The sequence below is a fragment of the Solanum verrucosum genome, unplaced genomic scaffold (assembly GCF_900185275.1).
Source record: "Solanum verrucosum unplaced genomic scaffold, falcon-dt-bn FXZP01000022.1, whole genome shotgun sequence".
In the NCBI taxonomy this organism is placed as follows: domain Eukaryota; kingdom Viridiplantae; phylum Streptophyta; class Magnoliopsida; order Solanales; family Solanaceae; genus Solanum; species Solanum verrucosum.
Genome location: NW_026020086.1, coordinates 461,548 through 480,186, shown reverse-complemented (window position 1 = coordinate 480,186; position 18,639 = coordinate 461,548). Strand labels below are relative to the sequence as shown.

At 33.3% G+C, this 18,639-nt stretch overlaps 3 protein-coding genes and 1 long non-coding RNA gene across 4 annotated transcripts in view; 3 read left to right on the top strand and 1 right to left on the bottom strand.

Moving 5' to 3' along the window:
* Nucleotides 1-6,615: 6,615 nt before the first annotated feature.
* Nucleotides 6,616-7,797, top strand: LOC125824609 (uncharacterized). The gene is made up of 3 exons (XR_007442777.1): nt 6,616-6,652; nt 6,730-6,865; nt 7,748-7,797. It is a non-coding gene; the product is annotated as an uncharacterized LOC125824609 (long non-coding RNA).
* A 2,600-nt stretch (nt 7,798-10,397) lies between these two features.
* Nucleotides 10,398-13,260, top strand: LOC125824608 (choline monooxygenase, chloroplastic-like). Its single transcript, XM_049504013.1, has 9 exons — nt 10,398-10,668; nt 11,439-11,484; nt 11,569-11,704; nt 11,866-11,940; nt 12,020-12,232; nt 12,483-12,578; nt 12,686-12,895; nt 12,974-13,024; nt 13,117-13,260. Exons 1-9 carry the CDS (start codon nt 10,398-10,400, stop codon nt 13,252-13,254), a joined length of 1,236 nt encoding a protein of 411 aa, XP_049359970.1. The 3' UTR covers nt 13,255-13,260.
* The window catches only part of LOC125824606 (suppressor protein SRP40), a 63,508-nt gene continuing 55,773 nt past the window's right edge, over nt 10,905-18,639 (bottom strand). Inside the window, exon 9 of the mRNA XM_049504011.1 lies at nt 10,905-10,915. The gene's annotated coding sequence lies outside the window, so the exon portion shown is untranslated. The remainder of the gene's footprint in view (nt 10,916-18,639) is intronic.
* On the top strand, nt 14,161-18,512 carry LOC125824605 (choline monooxygenase, chloroplastic-like). Its single transcript, XM_049504009.1, is given in 11 exon segments — nt 14,161-14,428; nt 15,808-15,853; nt 15,938-16,073; nt 17,125-17,199; nt 17,285-17,455; nt 17,457-17,498; nt 17,674-17,769; nt 17,840-17,961; nt 18,049-18,142; nt 18,232-18,282; nt 18,375-18,512. Coding segments are annotated over 11 exon segments (1,239 nt in total).

Sequence of the window (18,639 nt, the reverse complement as noted above, 5' to 3'; positions counted from 1 at the left end):
GACTTTGTTTTTACAACAAGTTCCAATTTCTTTAATTAGTTCGTTCCATAAACAACCATCAGCCATGCCTTATACGATCCCAAAGGCCAGATACCAAATGGGAGCTTCTCAGTTCCAATTAACTTGCTTGTGTCCCTTCAGCCGGGACTACCTAGTTTACCTTGTTGAGATACCAATTGAAATCGGGAGATTCCAATTGGACTCAACTCATACCACAAGCGACAATAGTAGTTAGCGAGCCCCACAAAACTACTAATTTCAATCATAGAACTTGGTGGAACCCAATTCTTAACCGCATCAACCTTTAACTGATAGTAACTAGACCTTAAATCAATCTTAGAGAAAACCGATGCACCTTACAATTGGTCAAAAAGGTTATTTATCCAAGGCAATGGATAATTTGTTATAAATTGTGACCCTATTCAACTGTCGGTAGTCTATGCACATCCTCTCTTGCTAGTGATGGTGTTACCGCTGTTGTTGCTCTAGCTCGGACCATAGAATGAAGGAGGAGAGATACCAATTTATATAACCCAGCTACCAATTGGATTTAAGTCATAGCACGAAGGAGTAGAAAAAAGTGAATTTTTCCTATAGTTCTATAGCATCTTGAAGAAAAGTACGGACATCACTGTACCGTTCCGCAAGACTCTACTAGACTCGTTTTGATATAATGAGATCAATGAACCTAGGGCTCTGATACCAACTTTGTCACGACCTAGACTGTCGTGATTGACACCCACACTAACAATTCGGTGGGAGAACCACTAATACAACTCAAACCAAGCAATCAATCTAAAAACTAAGGTATATAAGTCAAATACTAAGGAAAGAAATAGAAGTTCCATAAACTCTAACAAAAGTTCAATAATAACTAACAAATGCGGAAGAATGAACCTAGAACCTATAGGTCAATGCACCAAAACTTTACTAACGACAAATCTAAGAACAAGGGGTACAACCTCGAAACTAAACAACACCTTAAACAAAAGTCTGAGTCCGAAAAGAGTGGACTTAAATAAGAAAAATTCATGTCAGCCCGAAAGAACTGGCTCACCCTTGAATCTGATCACGCTCAACAATCACCTAGCTGAGGTCTATCAATAGCCGTCTGAAGATGCCTTGTACTCAACAAAGAATAAGCAAGTGCAATATCAGTACACAACCACAGTGTACTGGTAGGATCACGTGGCTATCCCAATAAATGTAACATACATTAGTCAATACAACATAATAATCACATGCACATATCGAACATATACAATATCATCAACATATAAGAACAATGAACAACTTCACGATTATCACATATCACAATTATATCAATTTAGAGCAGCATACCGTCTTCCAATATCAATCATCATTAGATATGAACAAACTCATCACAAGTAGATACACAACACAATTCAATGGTCCTCTCACGGAACCCAATTCAATGGTCCTCTCATGGAACCCAAATTCAAACAGTTAGCATGTCGGAACGTGGCAATCCGATCCAAGTTAGTTATACCGAAACGTGGCAATCGATCCCTGGTGCCGGAACGTGGCAATCCGATTCAAGTTAGTTATGCCGGAACGTGGCAATCGATCCCTGGTGCCGGAACGTGACACCCGCCCATTCAACAAACCACAATCACAATCACAATGTATATTCTCACAATCATACAACAAGAGGTGATTAATGACATACAATTATTCAATTATCTTCATTTACAACAAGTGTGATCAATAATGAAACATTCGCATACATACATGTATCATAATGAAGCAAGAAAAAACATACATCACACAATCATAGAATCACAACCATCACCTACCTCGAAACAAGCTTGAAATCCTAAGAAACTTGATCCTTCCTTTTTCGGATTCGTTCCGCTTGTTCTTGGTCTACAAACAATCAAAATAACATGGGAATCAACAAATAATTGCTAATTACCCGAAACTATAACAATTCTATGAACCCTAGATCAAGCCCATGATCCCAAACATGCAAACTAAGGTTGTTTTCACCATAGAATCTATAACAAAACCTTCACCCCTCAATATTCACCCATTCTATTACGTTCTACGGATCGAGAAAGGGATTTGGGGAGTGAAAAACTTACATTTAGCCTCAAGAATGGTGAAAAACGAGTAGAAATCGCCTGGGGTCATTCCTTAGCTCTAAAAGTCAAAAAGTGTCAAATAAGGTCGTTTAGGGGTTTATTAACAACATTAAGTCGGTCTGGCCCACCACAACGGCCCTCATCCTACTGTAACGGCGGTGCCAGAGCGACATCAAGTCCCGCCAAAGCGGCATTTTCGAACCAGTGAGTTATCCATCCTTTTCTACGATTATAAGTCCCGTCGTACCCGCCACAATGCCCCATGTCCCATTGTAGCAGCTCCGCTAGAACGGTCAGACTCTCGCCAAAGCGGCACAAACGAAACTAGAGAGTCAACTGAAGAAATTCCAAAATTTCTTTTCACTACACATCTCTAACCCACGACGATCAGAAAATACCCCTCACGCTAAGATCAATTTCGGGAGTTCTATTCGCCAAAATTCAATTTCGTAAGTCGTACGAATTCCTGAACAAGTTATCTAACCACTCATGCAATCAAAACTATAATTACTCCACCCGATTGTTACCAGATTTCCCCCACACCTCAGGGACTCTGATTTCGTCCAAATTTGGACAAGGTTGGAAAAATTCAAGTACTACAAAAAAAAAAAAAAAATCGGCCCCAATTTTTCCCCCGTTGGCATTTCTATAACGATGGAACCCGATCGTTACACTTTGTTGCTATACATGAGATACAAATGCATTTTTTTTGTTAAGTTTATTCTGCTAGAAATAGAGAATTAGATTATAACTTGAATAGACACACAATTGTTCGATAGAAAATTGCAAGTTTAACCTTGTGAAACAAATCCGACTTCTCAATACAAATAGTTAAACATTAATATAATTATTGATAGTCAAATTACAATAACACCACCTAAACTCTTGAATTATAATGACAATTAACTAAGGATAGAGATAAGAATAGAGATGAGAAATTTAGACTCTAAAAAGAAGATGAGAGGAACATATATACAGTTTCTTCACAATAGCATAACTCTTCTATCTAACCCTTGGTTAAAGGGAACTTACATAAATCCCACTAGTTTAAGAGCTAATTACTTAGATATACTCTATTTTGTAATATTACGTATCTTATCAAATTTTAGTGCCTCAAATATGTCCAGATACGTATCTCGGATAAATTAGGTCAAACATAGGTGTAATTTATTTTAGATACATTGTATCCAAGTGGATTCTCATGTATATATGATACATAGCAAATCTCGCGCGCCACCCTTCACTCTTTCCCATCTCGCTGGCCACTCTCCCATATATCTAGCATCCCAGATACATGTGAATCACTACTCCAGATACATACAAATACATGTATCTAGTGTGATTTGTATGTATCTGGATACATACGAATCTCGCTCACCTCTCTCCCTATTTCTATGTATCTGATAGCAAAAATACATTTATCTAAGTGTAAGATACATAGGAAACTATTAATTAGTGGAAAGATACGTAATATTTTGAAAATATAGGTAATAATAATATATATGGTACTAGTAGTGAAGTATGTCTAATTATGTAATTTTCACCCTATTTAACCATAATTAAGCTTGGATCCTAAATAAAACCCTCTAATATTTTATTCGGTCCAATATCTAAATCAGCCCCGATTACTACTTTTAACACATAGATAGATCCGTACAAAGTCGACTTTGGTTCACAACACCTTTTTGAATTCGAAAAAAACATATGTAAAATGAATCAACATGTCATTTAATCTTATGATATTTAATATTTCATGTGGAAAGTAAGAATTGATAAATTGTTACCATGGAGAAAAAGTTAATTTATTAATACATCATAAAAGTAATAAAGGATAAATATGTAAAAATATTTGAACTATTTGATATTTTATGAAATAAAAATAATCATAAATTGAATTTTTTGCACAACACGCGGGTACATGTACTAGTTAGTTTAATCGGAAAGACTCAACAGGATTAACATAAATTCCATGACCCTGGAATATTCCCATCTCATTATTTCAATTTCTTAATTATTCGTTTATTGTACTTGAGTTCACAAATTACTTGCTTATGATTGATTTATCACAATTAGTAAACAAAATATTCACAATATTAGAAAATCGCTTGAATAATAAGTTCATTTTAGTTGAAGTAAGTTAATAGATAACCTTATGGGCACTACATTCTAAATCTTATCACTTTATTACTTGTGCAACTGCGTGTACTTGTGTGTGTTTTGTCCTGCATATATCTTGGAGAAAAATAAAAGTAAATCTCAACATGTTTTATGTAAGAATAAAAGACGGAATTGATAGGTAATTATGCAACACTAAGATTTTCACATAAGATGGGATCGGAGTTGACCAAATGAGACCAAAAGCTCAACCACCAACAACAATTTATATTACTCACTAATGTCAATTACTATACCATAAGATATTACCTATCAGGAGCGGAACTAAGTGAAGGTTCAGACAAATTCAATAGCTTTTTAGGAATTTTTACGTGGTTAATTATTGGTTCTGGATTTGAAGTTGCTAGCGCCTTGCTATTTTAGTTAACTAAGCATACCTAATTAAGGTAGATCGTGCACGTTACACCCTTACGCGGAATGCTAAGGCTGCACTTCACATGCCTATTTGACTTCTTAGTCAAACTTATCCAACCATTATAAAAGTGTAAATTCAAGGGCGTAGGGTGAGTATGAGTTACGAGTTCAGACAAATTAATAATTTTTATTTTGTTCCTATATTTTATTATTAGAAAAATCATTAAATGTATAACGACTCACTATATTAAAATTGACTTTTATCAGTAATTAATATAAATGTTCATAAAGTCTACATTGACATTAAATTTAATGACAAAATTAACTAATGTCGATAAAGTCTTTAATATTCTTTGTTAATGTACATATTTATTACCGCTATTATAACGACTATTAATTCAATGATAAATTTAAAATTTATAAGTACTAATTCTAGCTCCGCTTCTAAAATGTGGTTGAATTTCCTCTGCCATCTGTCGATTTGTTTTGTTGTTCGTACAAAAAGACATATTTTTGGGGTTTCCTATTTCCCTTTGCGTTTTATGTAGAAATTGTGAAGCCATCAATTAACAGTTGTCTCCTCTAAAGGCTGGCATACAACAAATTGCTTTTTCAACAAAAAGGATCCAAAACCTAAATCAACGTATTCCCTTTGATTATCCACTATAAAAAAATAAAAAAATAAAAAGGAAACAACAATATTTTAGTATATTTTTATAAGAAAAATCACAATTATTATACTTTCATACTGGATGACCATAATTATTATATGTATGGTATTACAAGCCATTGAATCCAAGATTCTTTGATATCGTAATCTTTTATTATCCATAACTTATTATAAGTGCATCACCACTACTGAAACACTATGATCGAGCATTGATATTTACTGCATTCAGCTTTGCCATAAAGATCTTTTAGTCATCTTTTTCCATAATGTCATGATCCAAAATTCAGAATCGCAATGATAAATATAGATCTCACACTAATCGGTAAGTCAATCCTTTGCTAATTCATTATGTAAGTAGAAAATGCAAAATTTTAAATATAAACCTTAATAAGTCAAGCAAGTTTTGACTTATTATTTTTTAATGAAAATTAAATATTATAAAATTAGTTGCTACAAAGTTAAAGTTACTTGTCACAAACATTTGACTCGAACAATAAGCATAAATTTCTTACTTTATGTTGCATTAATTTGTCAAAATTTAGAACTTTTATTTTCTATTTGTTTATTTAATCATATTTGTAATTATTTTAAACTATTGATTTATTTTTATAATTTTGTGTTATTATATTATTATACTATAATATAAAATTACAAATTTAAAAATCCATAGGGCTTATGCCCCACGTCTCGAGGCTTATGCCTCGCCCTATACTAAGTAAAACGCCTCGTCTCACTCCCCCGCCTTTTAAAACACTGATATTTACTCTTAGCAACTCTTAGGTTACAATTTTTCACATGGCAGGTTTAAGATCATAATTTATTCTTAGCAATTCTTTAATTACAATTTTTCGCGTGGCATGTTCAAGATTATAGGATTAAAAGACATTTTTGATACATTCTACCTATCTAGTTTAAAGCCACAAAATTCGAAAATCTTGTTTACTTTCTTAAACTAGACGAACAAATTGAAACGGAGAGAGTACTGTTATACATGGGAGGGAAGGGAATCCTTCTTCATTTGCAACTGTATCAGTGGTTGGTGTGTGTGTACTTTTTCATGTGCAAGTGTATTTCCGTGATGGGAATAGAGAAAAATTTAGTCTAACGTTGTTGAAGTGTTTTGTGTATACTGTTATGAGAGCTCTTATTTTCAAAGTGTAGCTTGCAAAGTTCAATTCAATCTGCTTAGGATGCTATATCCTAACGCGATGGTAAGATACCTGATGACGGGGAACGAAATTGTATTGACAATAGGACAAGTAAAACAGAGAGTATTGAGTTATTCTGCTCTCTGAATTGCAGGGTACACTGAACAGATCAAAGAGCCTAGGCAATATTTCACTGGAAGGTATTAACCCTCGTTCGTGTTATTCTTGATATGTACTTATATCTGTTTTGTTCAAGTAGCTAATCGTTGAAATACAGATTGGGGAATGTTGAGTATGTTGTATGTCGAGATGATGGTGGAAAAATACATGCTTTTCACAATGTTTGTCGCCATCATGCCTCTCTTCTTGCCTCAGGAAGTGGGAAAAGCTCTTGCTTTGTTTGTCCATACCATGTGAGCTTTTTATTACTCAGTATTAGAGTTTTCTTGATCCTTTTAGCTGATTTCAGTTTTCCTCGTCTCAGTAGTAAATGTGATTTCACCATCAGTTAATTTCTCAAATGGTCACTCAACTAAGGGTAGTTCACTCAGTAAATGTGAGTCAACTACCAGATATTGGCTGTAAATCTAAACTCGTTTTACTTCAATAGTCAGCATGTAATGACATTTACTAGAGGAAAACGAGTTTAGATTTACAGCCAATATTGTTTTGCTTGCACACATTTTGGGTACTGTTATGACCCAGCATATATAAGTTTATTTACCATTTAATATAGCAAGTTAAAAATAAGAGTTTCAACTTTGCATTATTCCTTATTAGTCATGTGTCAAGCTTGCTAATTATTAGAGTATATGAGTTTGTATTGTTGTCTTGTGATATAAATTAAAAGAAAATTTAAGATGTATTTTATTTTAAATTTGATGTCGTCAAATGTATGAGTTGAGTGAAGAAGATATCATACCCAATGTAATCCCACAAATGGGATCTAGGGATGGTGGTGTGTATGCCCCTTTATACCTTGTGAAGGTAGAAGGGTTGTTTCCGATATACCCTCGGCTCAAGTAAAGCATCAAGTATTGAAAGAAAATAGAGTAATGAAGAAGCCATGCTAAAACAAAGTAGAAGAGAAGAGTAGCAACAACACGTTGAAGACTCAAATTCTCCTTAGTTTCTTCCTCCTTTAGTTTGTGATGAGTGCTTATTGTGACTTAGTATTAGGCCCCGTACGGATATCATTCTCATGTAACTTATTTGGTTGTTATAGCATGCAATAGTATAATTTTAGACATAGAGGAGGAAGTACTATCTGATATACTTCATTTACTGGTTCTCAGGGGTGGACATATGGATTGGATGGAGCACTTCTAAAGGCAACAGGAATCAACAACTTCAAAGTGAATGTATGTAATAAATATATGTTATATTCTCACTAGCTTCATGGTCGTATTCTCTTTGATTATCCACTATAGAAAGAAAATAAATTAAAAGGAAACAACAATATTTTAGTATATTTTTATAAGAAAAATCATAATTATTATATTTTTCATACTGGATGTCCATAATTATTATATGCCATTACAAGCCATTGAATTCAAGATTCTTTGACATTGTAGTCTTATATTATCCATAACTTATTATAAGTGCATCACCACTTCCACTCAAAGCATTTCTCTCAACACTAAAACACTATGATCGAGCATTGGTATTTACTACATTCAGCTTTGCCATAAAGATCTTATAATCATCATTTTCCATAATGTCATGATCCAAAATTCAGAATCGTAATGGTAAATATAGATCTCACACTAATCGGTAAGTTTTTTTTAATTCATTATGTAAGTAGAAAATGCAAAATTTTAAATATAAACCTTAATAATTAAGTCAAGCAAGTTTTGACTTATTATTTTTTAATGAAAATTAAATATTATAAAATTACTTGCTACAAAGTTAAAGTTACTTGTCACAAACATTTGACTCGAACAATAAGCATAAATTTTTTCCTTTGTGTTGCATTAATGTGTCAAAATGTTTCATATTATATACTCTCTATTATATAATGATAGTTGCTAGAACATTATATTTCCTAATTATATAAAATTTGAAGATTTCTTATAAGAATAAATTAAATGACATAATATATCATTTATTATTTTGCAAATAAATCTGTCAACTCAACTTTACTGGTGATCATATTGTAAGGGAGGTCCTGAAAAAAAAAAAACAGTTCAACATCCAGATTCCAGATGATAAGTTTTTTAGCAATTCTCATTTTATTATTTTTCCAGTGTGGGAAAAAATTGAAAAATAAAACTGTCATTTCATTATGGCATCCCATCTCTCCTATTCACATCTCGAAAAACGCTTTCACATATTTCAAACTCAAAATGATTCGAAATGTTTTCAAAATAATATTTTTATTAGAATATAAAAGTTATCATTCAATTCATTCATACGATTTTATCTTAATCGATCACTCGTACCAATTTATGGGACACGCTTCATTTTTTGAGAGTCAAACAGTTAAAGTTCGATCGAAATTTTGTTCATGAAATCTTCAAATTTTTTTAAAATGAAATTTATATATTTGTAAACTACGTAAAAAATATTATAAGGGCCCGTTTGGCCATGCGATATGGTATCATGATATGGAATCATGAGATGAAATTGAAGGTTTGTTTGGACATGCGATATGGAATTTTTGTGTTGTATATTTTCTCATAAACATAAAAATCTCATAAGTTGTAAAACTATTAAAATAGCCCCAATTGTTTATTCAATCTTATCAAATAAACAAAAATTATAAAATCGCATAATAAATTATTACAAAGTTATTTGTTCTTCAGTTAAATAATTGTTTCATCTAACTTTAATTTAATTAAAAAAATTGAACATAAATTGTACTTGATATGTTCATATCTCTCAACTACTCTTACAAATAACCTATAAAGTTAAAAAAAAAACATACATTAGTGAGTAAATATTAACTTAGAAGTTAAATGCACTAAGATAAAAATTAACAAACATCACTAACTTCTAACTATTTACAAGAAAAATCAATAGTTAAATATTATTGAATAACGAAATTTTAAAAAGTTACCACAAGTTTGAGTCAAAAACACTTCTAATAAAATTTAATCAAAAAAATTATAACTAGTCCACTTGACTAAATATTAACAACTAATTGATCAAATTTTCCCAAGTCCTCAATCAATTGGACTTGATATCCTTCAGTCATGTGAACGAACATTTTGCAAATACTAAGATTAAGAAAGTGCGGCACCGCCAATGAAAATTGTCTTTTATCAATATTATGCTTAGTCATAAGATTAAGACGTTTTTTTTTATTATGAAAAATCAAAAAAAGTATTACTCCCTTCGTTCTCATTTATATTCACCAAATGAATTTCTACTTTATCATTTATATTCACCAAATTTAAAGTGATAATAAATTTTATATTGGTGAGAATAATAAATTTTAAAAAGTAATGATGTGATTATAAATTCTATTTACATATGAAACAAATGGTTAGTAGATATAAATGTGGGGTTGTTTTAACAAAATATAAACTCATAGATCAATTATTGTATTAAAATATCTCAAATCATGATATGGAATCACATGGTGATTCCATATCATGGTTTTTGGAGAATATGGTATCACCTCTCATGATTCCATATCATGAGATGGAATCAGCGTAAAATCGCATGTCCAAATGATGATTCCATCTCACGACACCATATCGTGATATGGTATCGCATGGCCAAACGCCTACTAAGTTACAATAATTGATAATTCAAAAATTTACTATCAATGATAAACTTATTTAATTCTCAAAATTCAAAATGTGTCAGAGACAAAGAAACGGGTGAACTATAAAATAAACTCATCTTCCTAAATTAGTTACTCCTCTTTTACCCAAAACATTATTAAAAAAAAAAGGCAAATGTAGTGACAACATTTTTCATTCATTTGTATTTTGTACCATGGCAATGCTGCAGAACTTCAGTTCCCTCCATCAATCCATAAAAATAACTCCATTTAAGATTCACATGATTTTCACTTGTTCTGTAAAACCCCGAAAGCATTATCATTCACTTCAAGTCTCATCTAAATATACTCAAAAATTGGTTTTAGAATTTGATCCCAAAATCCCTATTGAAGAAGCCACCACCCCACCAAGTTCTTGGTACACTGATTCTTGTTTTTACACTTATGAACTCAATCAAGTCTTCTTCAAAGGCTGGCAATCTGTTGGTATAACATCATTTTTGAATTTTTACTTTAGATAGTATTCTCTTGATTTTCCTGAATCTGTGTTTTTTTTTTCTCTATAGTATGCTTCAGTTTTTGAACTGTAATTGTTGGATTTATTAGTAGACTGCAGCGAGCGCGCATTGCCTGCCGTGTTATTGTAGTTTTTGCTTTTGATATCTATTATAGGCTATTGTTGATTGTGTTTCGAATATGCACTATTTTGTTGCTATGTTTCTTCTTCTTTGTACTTGGATTTGCTGCTCTTGAGCAAATGGTCTTTTGTCAATGAGGTAGTGGTAAGCAAGGGCGGAGCTACGTTGTTCTCAGGGAATAACACCAGTTATTGCGCCTCAATCTTGTCAAGTTTTTCCTTTTTGATATTAAATTTTTTGTCTTTAATATCAATATGGCTAAAGCTTGGATGTTTAGAGCCTTGCTTCTCCATTTGCAACTGTATCAGTAGTTGGCATAGCTATTGGTATTGTAGTCTTGGAATGTAGCTCTTACATATGTTTCTCTGTTTTCATGTGTAAGTGAGTAGAGAAAAAATACTGTTATGAGAGCTCTTTCAATGCACAACATGCTTAATATGAAGTATTTCCAAAGTGTAGCTTGCAAAGTTCAAATGCAATCTGCTTAATATGCTATATCCGAAAGGCGTTGGTTAAAAACCTGATCACATGGAACAAAATTGTATTGACAGCAGGACAAGTAAAAAGAGAGTGTTGAGTTATTCTGCTCTCTGAATTGTGAATTTTCTGCAATTTCAGGGTACACTGAACAGATCAAAGAGCCTAGGCAATATTTCACTGGAAGGTGCTAACTCTCGTTCGTGTTATTCTTGAGGTGAACTTATATGCCTTATCTGTTTTGTTCAAGTAGCTAATCGTTGAAATACAGATTGGGCAATGTCGAGTATGTTGTATGTCGAGATGATGGTGGAAAAATACATGCTTTTCACAATGTTTGTCGCCATCGTGCCTCTCCTCTTGCTTCAGCAAGTGGGAAAAACTCTTGCTTTGTTTGTCCATACCATGTGAGTTTTTTCATTGCATGCTCAGATAGAGCTTTCTTGATCCTTTTAGCCTATCCTTTATGTACTTAGTTATTAGCCTCGTACACGAGGATATCATTCTCTTGATATAGAGGAGGAAGTACCATCCAATATACTTCATTTAATGGTTCATCCTATCGCAGGGGTGGACATATGAATTGGATGGAGCACTTCAAAAGGCAACTCGAATAGCAGGAATCAAGAACTTCAGAGTGAATGTATTATAAATATATGTTATATAACCACATTCTTCGTTCGATATGTAAAATGGTTTGATCTTCTATAGTTTTCATATAGGAGATGGGACTAGTCCCAGTGAGAGTAGCTGTATGGGGACCATTCATACTTCTCAACTTCGAAAATGGAGTTTTACCCGAAGAAGAAGCTGATATTGACTTGGTTGGAAATGAATGGCTGGGTAATTCATCCCAAATCTTGACTGATGGTGGAGTGGATTCTTCATTGAGTTTTTTATGCAGACGTGAATACACCGTTGAGTGTAACTGGAAGGTTAGTTCTCACATTATGGTTATAAATCAGTTCTTTTCTAATCTTTGGCTTTAGAAACATACTTTTATGCTTTGTCATCTTGTTAGCTATTCATTTTAGTGTAAACTCTGCTCGAGAAAAGCATTTTACGTCTCCTTACTTACTATCTGATCAATTACTCAGAATGATGATATGCTCTTGATCCTAGAATCAAGTTAAATTTTCAAACTTGAGTCAATTCAAAGTTTCAGACCAGTCTGTTCTATTGCAGGTCTACTGTGACAACTACTTGGATGGTGGTTATCATGTACCGTATGTTCATAAAAGTTATGCTTCGGTTCTGAAACTTGACTCGTACTCCACCACTGTATGCCCAAAACCATCTTCGTCATTCTTATTTCTTCATCCGCATTTTATGCTTGTTTTCTATTTACTCAAGAACATGGTTAACATTTACTCCTAATAACGAATCAGATACATGAGAAAGTCAGCATCCAACGATGTGATGCAGAAAAGGACCAAGAATTTGATCGACTTGGATCAAAACCAGCGTTATATGCATTCGTGTATCCCAACTCCATGATAAGTAGGTATGGTCCTTGGATGGACACGAATCTTGTACTGCCTCAAGGACCTCGGAAATGTCTAGTGATATTTGACTACTTTCTTGATTCATCTCACAAGGTACACACACAATATGTTTTCTTACTCAAAGATATATAAATGTATTACTTCAATCAATTTCATCTCCTTTGTCCACAGGGTGATGAGAGTTTTATCGCCCAGAGTCTCGAGGATAGTGAGACAGTGCAGGTACAGTATCAAGTTTTGTCATTGACACATGATTTATCGCGTATATGTAATCTGTATGTATTTAGACGCGCAACGCTCATTGCACTTTACAGATTGAGGATATGAAGTTATGTGAAGCTATTCAAAGAGGCCTTGAATCACCTGCATACTGCTCTGGCCGCTATGTGCCACAAGTTGAGAAGGCTGTGCATCATTTTCACAGCCTTCTATATGAAAGTCTTTCTAATTGATCTACTTCTTTGTGCAAATATTGCATTGATAAGATACTATCCGAAAATTATTATATTCACATCATCGAGATGATTCATGTGTTTGGGAGTACGACAATCACGTGTACAGTGTTCTTCTCATCCCCGAAAAGAGAATTTCGATCCTGACCATAATCATGATCACGATCACAACCTTTTTCAATGTGGTGGAAAAAAAAAAACAAGAATAATAGTATAATTTAGCATCAAAAAAATAAATAAAAGAAAAGAAGAAAACATAGTTTCACTTAATAAGAGGAGAAAATTACTTGTTGTCACCACTATAACTAGATCTTAATAGGGGATTGGTAGATTAAAGTTACTAATTGGGCTATTGCTGTGTCCAATTTTCCCCTTTGTTTTTTGGGCAAACTAAGATTAAGAAAATCAAAACTATTTTCCTGTGGATATATTGTAATTTAATTTTTTATCTCTAAAAAGAAATTAGAATATCTATAATAAAGTTTATAAGAAAATAAGTGAAAAGAATAAATTTAACCATCAAAATAATAAATTCAAATTAGACGTTGAATTAAAAAAATTTTAAAAAAAAACATGTGAGAAGGATAAAATATATCCCTACATAAATTGTCTTTTTTTAATAATAAAAATTAGTTTTTTCATTTTTTTTTCACTTACGTTAAAGGAAAATAATAAATGTGAGTCATTTATATAATCAATAAGAGTATATATTAGTCATTTTCAGAACGTGAATTTATATTAGCTCTGATAAAGTTGAGGAATATATATCAGACCCCTTTTCCCCTATTTTAGTAATATTATTTTCTCATATTTAAGTCTCAATCAGTAGCTAAATTCAAGATCATGTTATTATTGTTTGGCCTGCAAAATACAGAAATAATTTGAGTCTAAAACATATCCAAAAACATGGTAGTGCTACAGAGATTCACTTCTTTTCATCAGTTCAACAAACACAAATTATCTTCTATTCAATTTTTTACTTGTTCTGTAAAACCCAGAAAACATCATCTTCCATTTAAAATTTCATGTGATTATAATCAAAAATTGGTTTTAGAATTTGATCCCAAAATCCCAATTGAAGAAGCCATCACCCCACCTAGTTCTTGGTATACTGACTCTTGTTTTTACACTCATGAACTCAATCAAGTCTTCTTCAAAGGTTGGCAAGCTGTTGGTATGACATCTTTTCTTATCTTATTGAGATCTCCCCGTCTATTTTTACGTGTCCACTATACTATTGAATTGTCCAACCAGTTTATAAAATCAATGAATAATTTAATATGTTATGTCTATTTTACCCTTGTTGTTTAGATGACTTATATTTAACATGGATGATTTGGTAAAATTACCCCCTTCTTAATTCTTGTGTCGAGTCAATAGTGGACAACTATTGTTAGACAGAGGGGAGTATATATGCTTCTTTATCATCCTTGAAATTTTTGTTTAAAGATTGATAGTTTATATAGTATTTATTCTTACTTTCTCTGAATTTCTGTTTAAAGATTGATACTTTGGATAGTATTTTGTTATTGCTTTGTCTTAATTTTTTGTTTGAAGATTGATACCTTGGATAGTATTTACTCTTAGCAACTCTTTTTAAGATCATAATTTATTCTTAGCAACTCTTTAATTACAATTTTTCGCGTGGCATGTTCAAGATTATAGGATTAAAAGACATTTTTTATACATTCTACCTATCTAGTTTAAGGCAACAACATTCCAAAGTCTTGTTTATTTTTTAAATAAACTAGACAAACAAATTGAAACGGAGAGAGTACTATTATACATGGGAGGGAAGGGAATCCTTCTTCATTTGCAACTGTATCAGTGGTTGGTGTGTGTGTTCTTTCTCTGTGTGTGTGTACTTTTTCATGTGCAAGTGTATTTCCGTGATGGGAATAGAGAAAAATTTAGTCTAACGTTGTTGAAGTGTTTTGTGTATACTGTTATGAGAGCTCTTTTTAGGCATATTTTCAAAGTGTAGCTTGCAAAGTTCAATTCAATGCGAGTGCAATCTGCTTAGGATGCTATATCCTAACGCGATGTAGGGGCGTATACAGGAGGGGGTCACCGGGTTCACGTGAACCCATGGTCCCCTCCCGAAATCATATATAGTAGTGTTATATTTTTAAAAAATATTTAAATACAGATGCGTGAACCAAGACTTGAAGTATCATATAATGTAGTACGATGATGATTGGGTGCACCTCTCTAGGTGAGGTTAGAAATTTGAATCTTTTATCTATCTTGTTTTAGTTTTCTTTCTAAGATTTTGTAACTGGTTTGGATAAATAAAAGTTAATTTTGGACCTATGATTTTAAAATTTTAATGTTTTTCAATAAAAAAATCTAACCGGTCAAATTTATGTCTTAGATCCACCTTTTTGTAATAGTGCACCCATTATCTATAAATCCTGAATACGCCTCTGACGCGATGGTAAGATACCTGATCACGGGGAACGAAATTGTGGTAATTGTATTGACAATAGGACAAGTAAAAAGAGAGTAGTGAGTTATTCTTCTCTCTGAATTGTGACTTTTCTGCAATTTCAGGGTACACTGAACAGATCAAAGAGCCTAGGCAATATTTCACTGGAAGGTACTAACTCTCGTTCGTGTTATTCTTGAGGTCAACTTCTATGCCTTATCTGTTCTGTTCAAGTAGCTAATCGTTGAAATACAGATTGGGGAATGTCGAGTATGTTGTATGTCGAGATGATGGTGGAAAAATACATGCTTTTCACAATGTTTGTCGCCATCATGCCTCTCTTCTTGCCTCAGGAAGTGGGAAAAGCTCTTGCTTTGTTTGTCCATACCATGTGAGCTTTTTATTACTCAGTTTTAGAGCATTCTTGATCCTTTTAACTGATTTCCGTTTTCCTCGCCTCAGAAAATGTGAGTGAACTAGCAGATATTGGCTGTAAATCTAAACTCGTTTTACTCCACTAGTCATCATGCAATGACATTTACTAGAAGAAGAGACTAGTGGGGTAAAATGAGTTTAGATTTACAGCCAATATCGTTTTGCTTGCACACATTTTGGTTACTGGTATGACCAGCATATATAAGTTCATTTAGTACCATTTAATACAGCAAGTAAAATAAGAGTTTCGACTTTGCTACGTCCTTCATGTGTTAAGCTTGCAAATGAAATACAGTACTACAGTCAAACCTGTTACAAAAGATATGCTAATTATTAGAGTATATGAGTTTGTATGGTTGTCTTGTGATATTATTTAAAATAAAATTTAAGATCTATTATTTTAAAGTCGATGTCGTTAAATGTATGAGCTGAGTGAAGTAGATATCAAGGTTACAACAACAAGATACCAAGTATAATCCCACAAGTGGGGTGTGGAGATGGTGGTGTGTTACGTGTGTATGCAGTCATACCCCTTTATACCTTGTGAAGGTAGAAGGGTTGTTTCCGATACACCCTCGGCTCAAGTAAAGCATATCAATATCAAGTATTGAAAGGAAATACAATAATGAAGAAGCCATGCTAAAATAAAGTAGAAGAGAACAGTAGTAACAACACGTTGAAGACTCAAATTCTCCTTAGTTTCTTGTGTTTCTTCCTCCTTTAGTTTGTGATGAATGGGTATTGTGACCATCAACAAGTCAGACGAGGGACGTAATATTCACTTACTTAACTAGTTAATTCAGAAGTAAACTTTTTGCTTCTTGTCAATCGATTTTTTTTTTCTTGATTTCTTTATGTACTTAGATATTAGGCGTCGTACACGCATCCCAGAGGATATCATTCTCATGTAGCTTATTTGGTTGTTATAGCATGCAATACTATAATTTTAGACATAGAGGAGGAAGTACTATCCGATATACTTCATTTAATGGCTCTTCCGTTCGCAGGGGTGGACATATGGATTGGATGGAGCACTTCTAAAGGCAACTAGAATAACAGGAATCAAGAACTTCAAAGTGAATGTATGTGATAAATATATGTTATATTCTCAGTTCATGGTCGTTATGTATAATGTCGGGGTGATTTGGTCTTCTATATGAAGGATAGGAGATGGGACTAGTCCCAATGAGAGTAGCTGTATGGGGACCATTCATACTTGTCAATTTTGAAAATGGAGTTTTGCCTGAACAAGAATCCGATTTTGACTTGGTTGGAAACGAATGGTTGGGTAGTTCATCCCAAATCTTGGCTGATGGTGGAGTGGATTCTTCATTGAGTTTTTTTATGCAGACGTGAATACACCATTGAGTGTAACTGGAAGGTTAGTTAGTACTCACATTATGATTTCTCCTCCTCTTAGCTATGCATTTTAGTGGTCGAGAAAGTTATTTGACATCTCCGTTCTTACTATCTGATTATGCGCTTGATCCCAGAATCAAGCTTAATTTTCAAACTTGAATCAATTCAAAGTTTCAAATTAGTCTCTTCTCTTGCAGGTTTTCTGTGACAACTACTTGGATGGTGGTTATCATGTGCCATATGCTCATAAAGGTCTTGCTTTGGGTCTGACACTTGACTCGTACTCTACCACTGTATGTCCAACATCAGCTTTATCATTCTATATACTTCTATTGTTGCGTGTAACTCCTAATAATGAATCAGATATTTGAGAAAGTGAGCATCCAACGATGTGAAACTGGTAGTGCAGAAAAGGACCAAGACTTTGATCGACTTGGATCAAAAGCTTTATATGCATTCGTGTATCCCAACTTCATGATCAACAGGTTGGTGCTTCATTAACATATACATAAACGTCATGACCTGCAATTCTTGTAAAACTAAACTCTGGAGCTTTGTGAGGGGGAATGTAGGTACGGTCCTTGGATGGACACGAATCTCGTACTGCCGCAAGGACCTCGGAAATGTCTAGTGATATTTGACTACTTTCTTGATTCATCTGTCAAGGTAAATGTACGTAGTACAATATGTTTTCTTACTCTAAGATAAAAGGTATTACTTGGAGCTAGCAATTTCATCATCATCTTTGTTCACAGGGTGATGAGAGTTTTATCGCAGAGAGTCTCGAGGATAGTGAGACAGTGCAGGTACAGTAAAAATATGCAAGCTTTCATCGTCACGATAATTGCAATCTGTATGCTTTCATACTCATTATAACATTGCTGATTACAATTAACAGATGGAGGATATAAAGTTATGTGAAGCTGTTCAAAGAGGCCTTGAATCACCTGCATACTGCTCTGGCCGCTACGCGCCACAAGTTGAGAAGGCTATGCATCATTTTCACAGCCTTCTATACCAAAATCTTTCTGATTGATTCATGTATATTTTCATCTTATATTTAACTGCACAGTACTTTAATGGGGTTATGTTATACTTGTTTAATTCCTCATCACTTCCATCGTAACGTGTTAAGTTTTAAAAAGTATTATAAGTAACAAGCT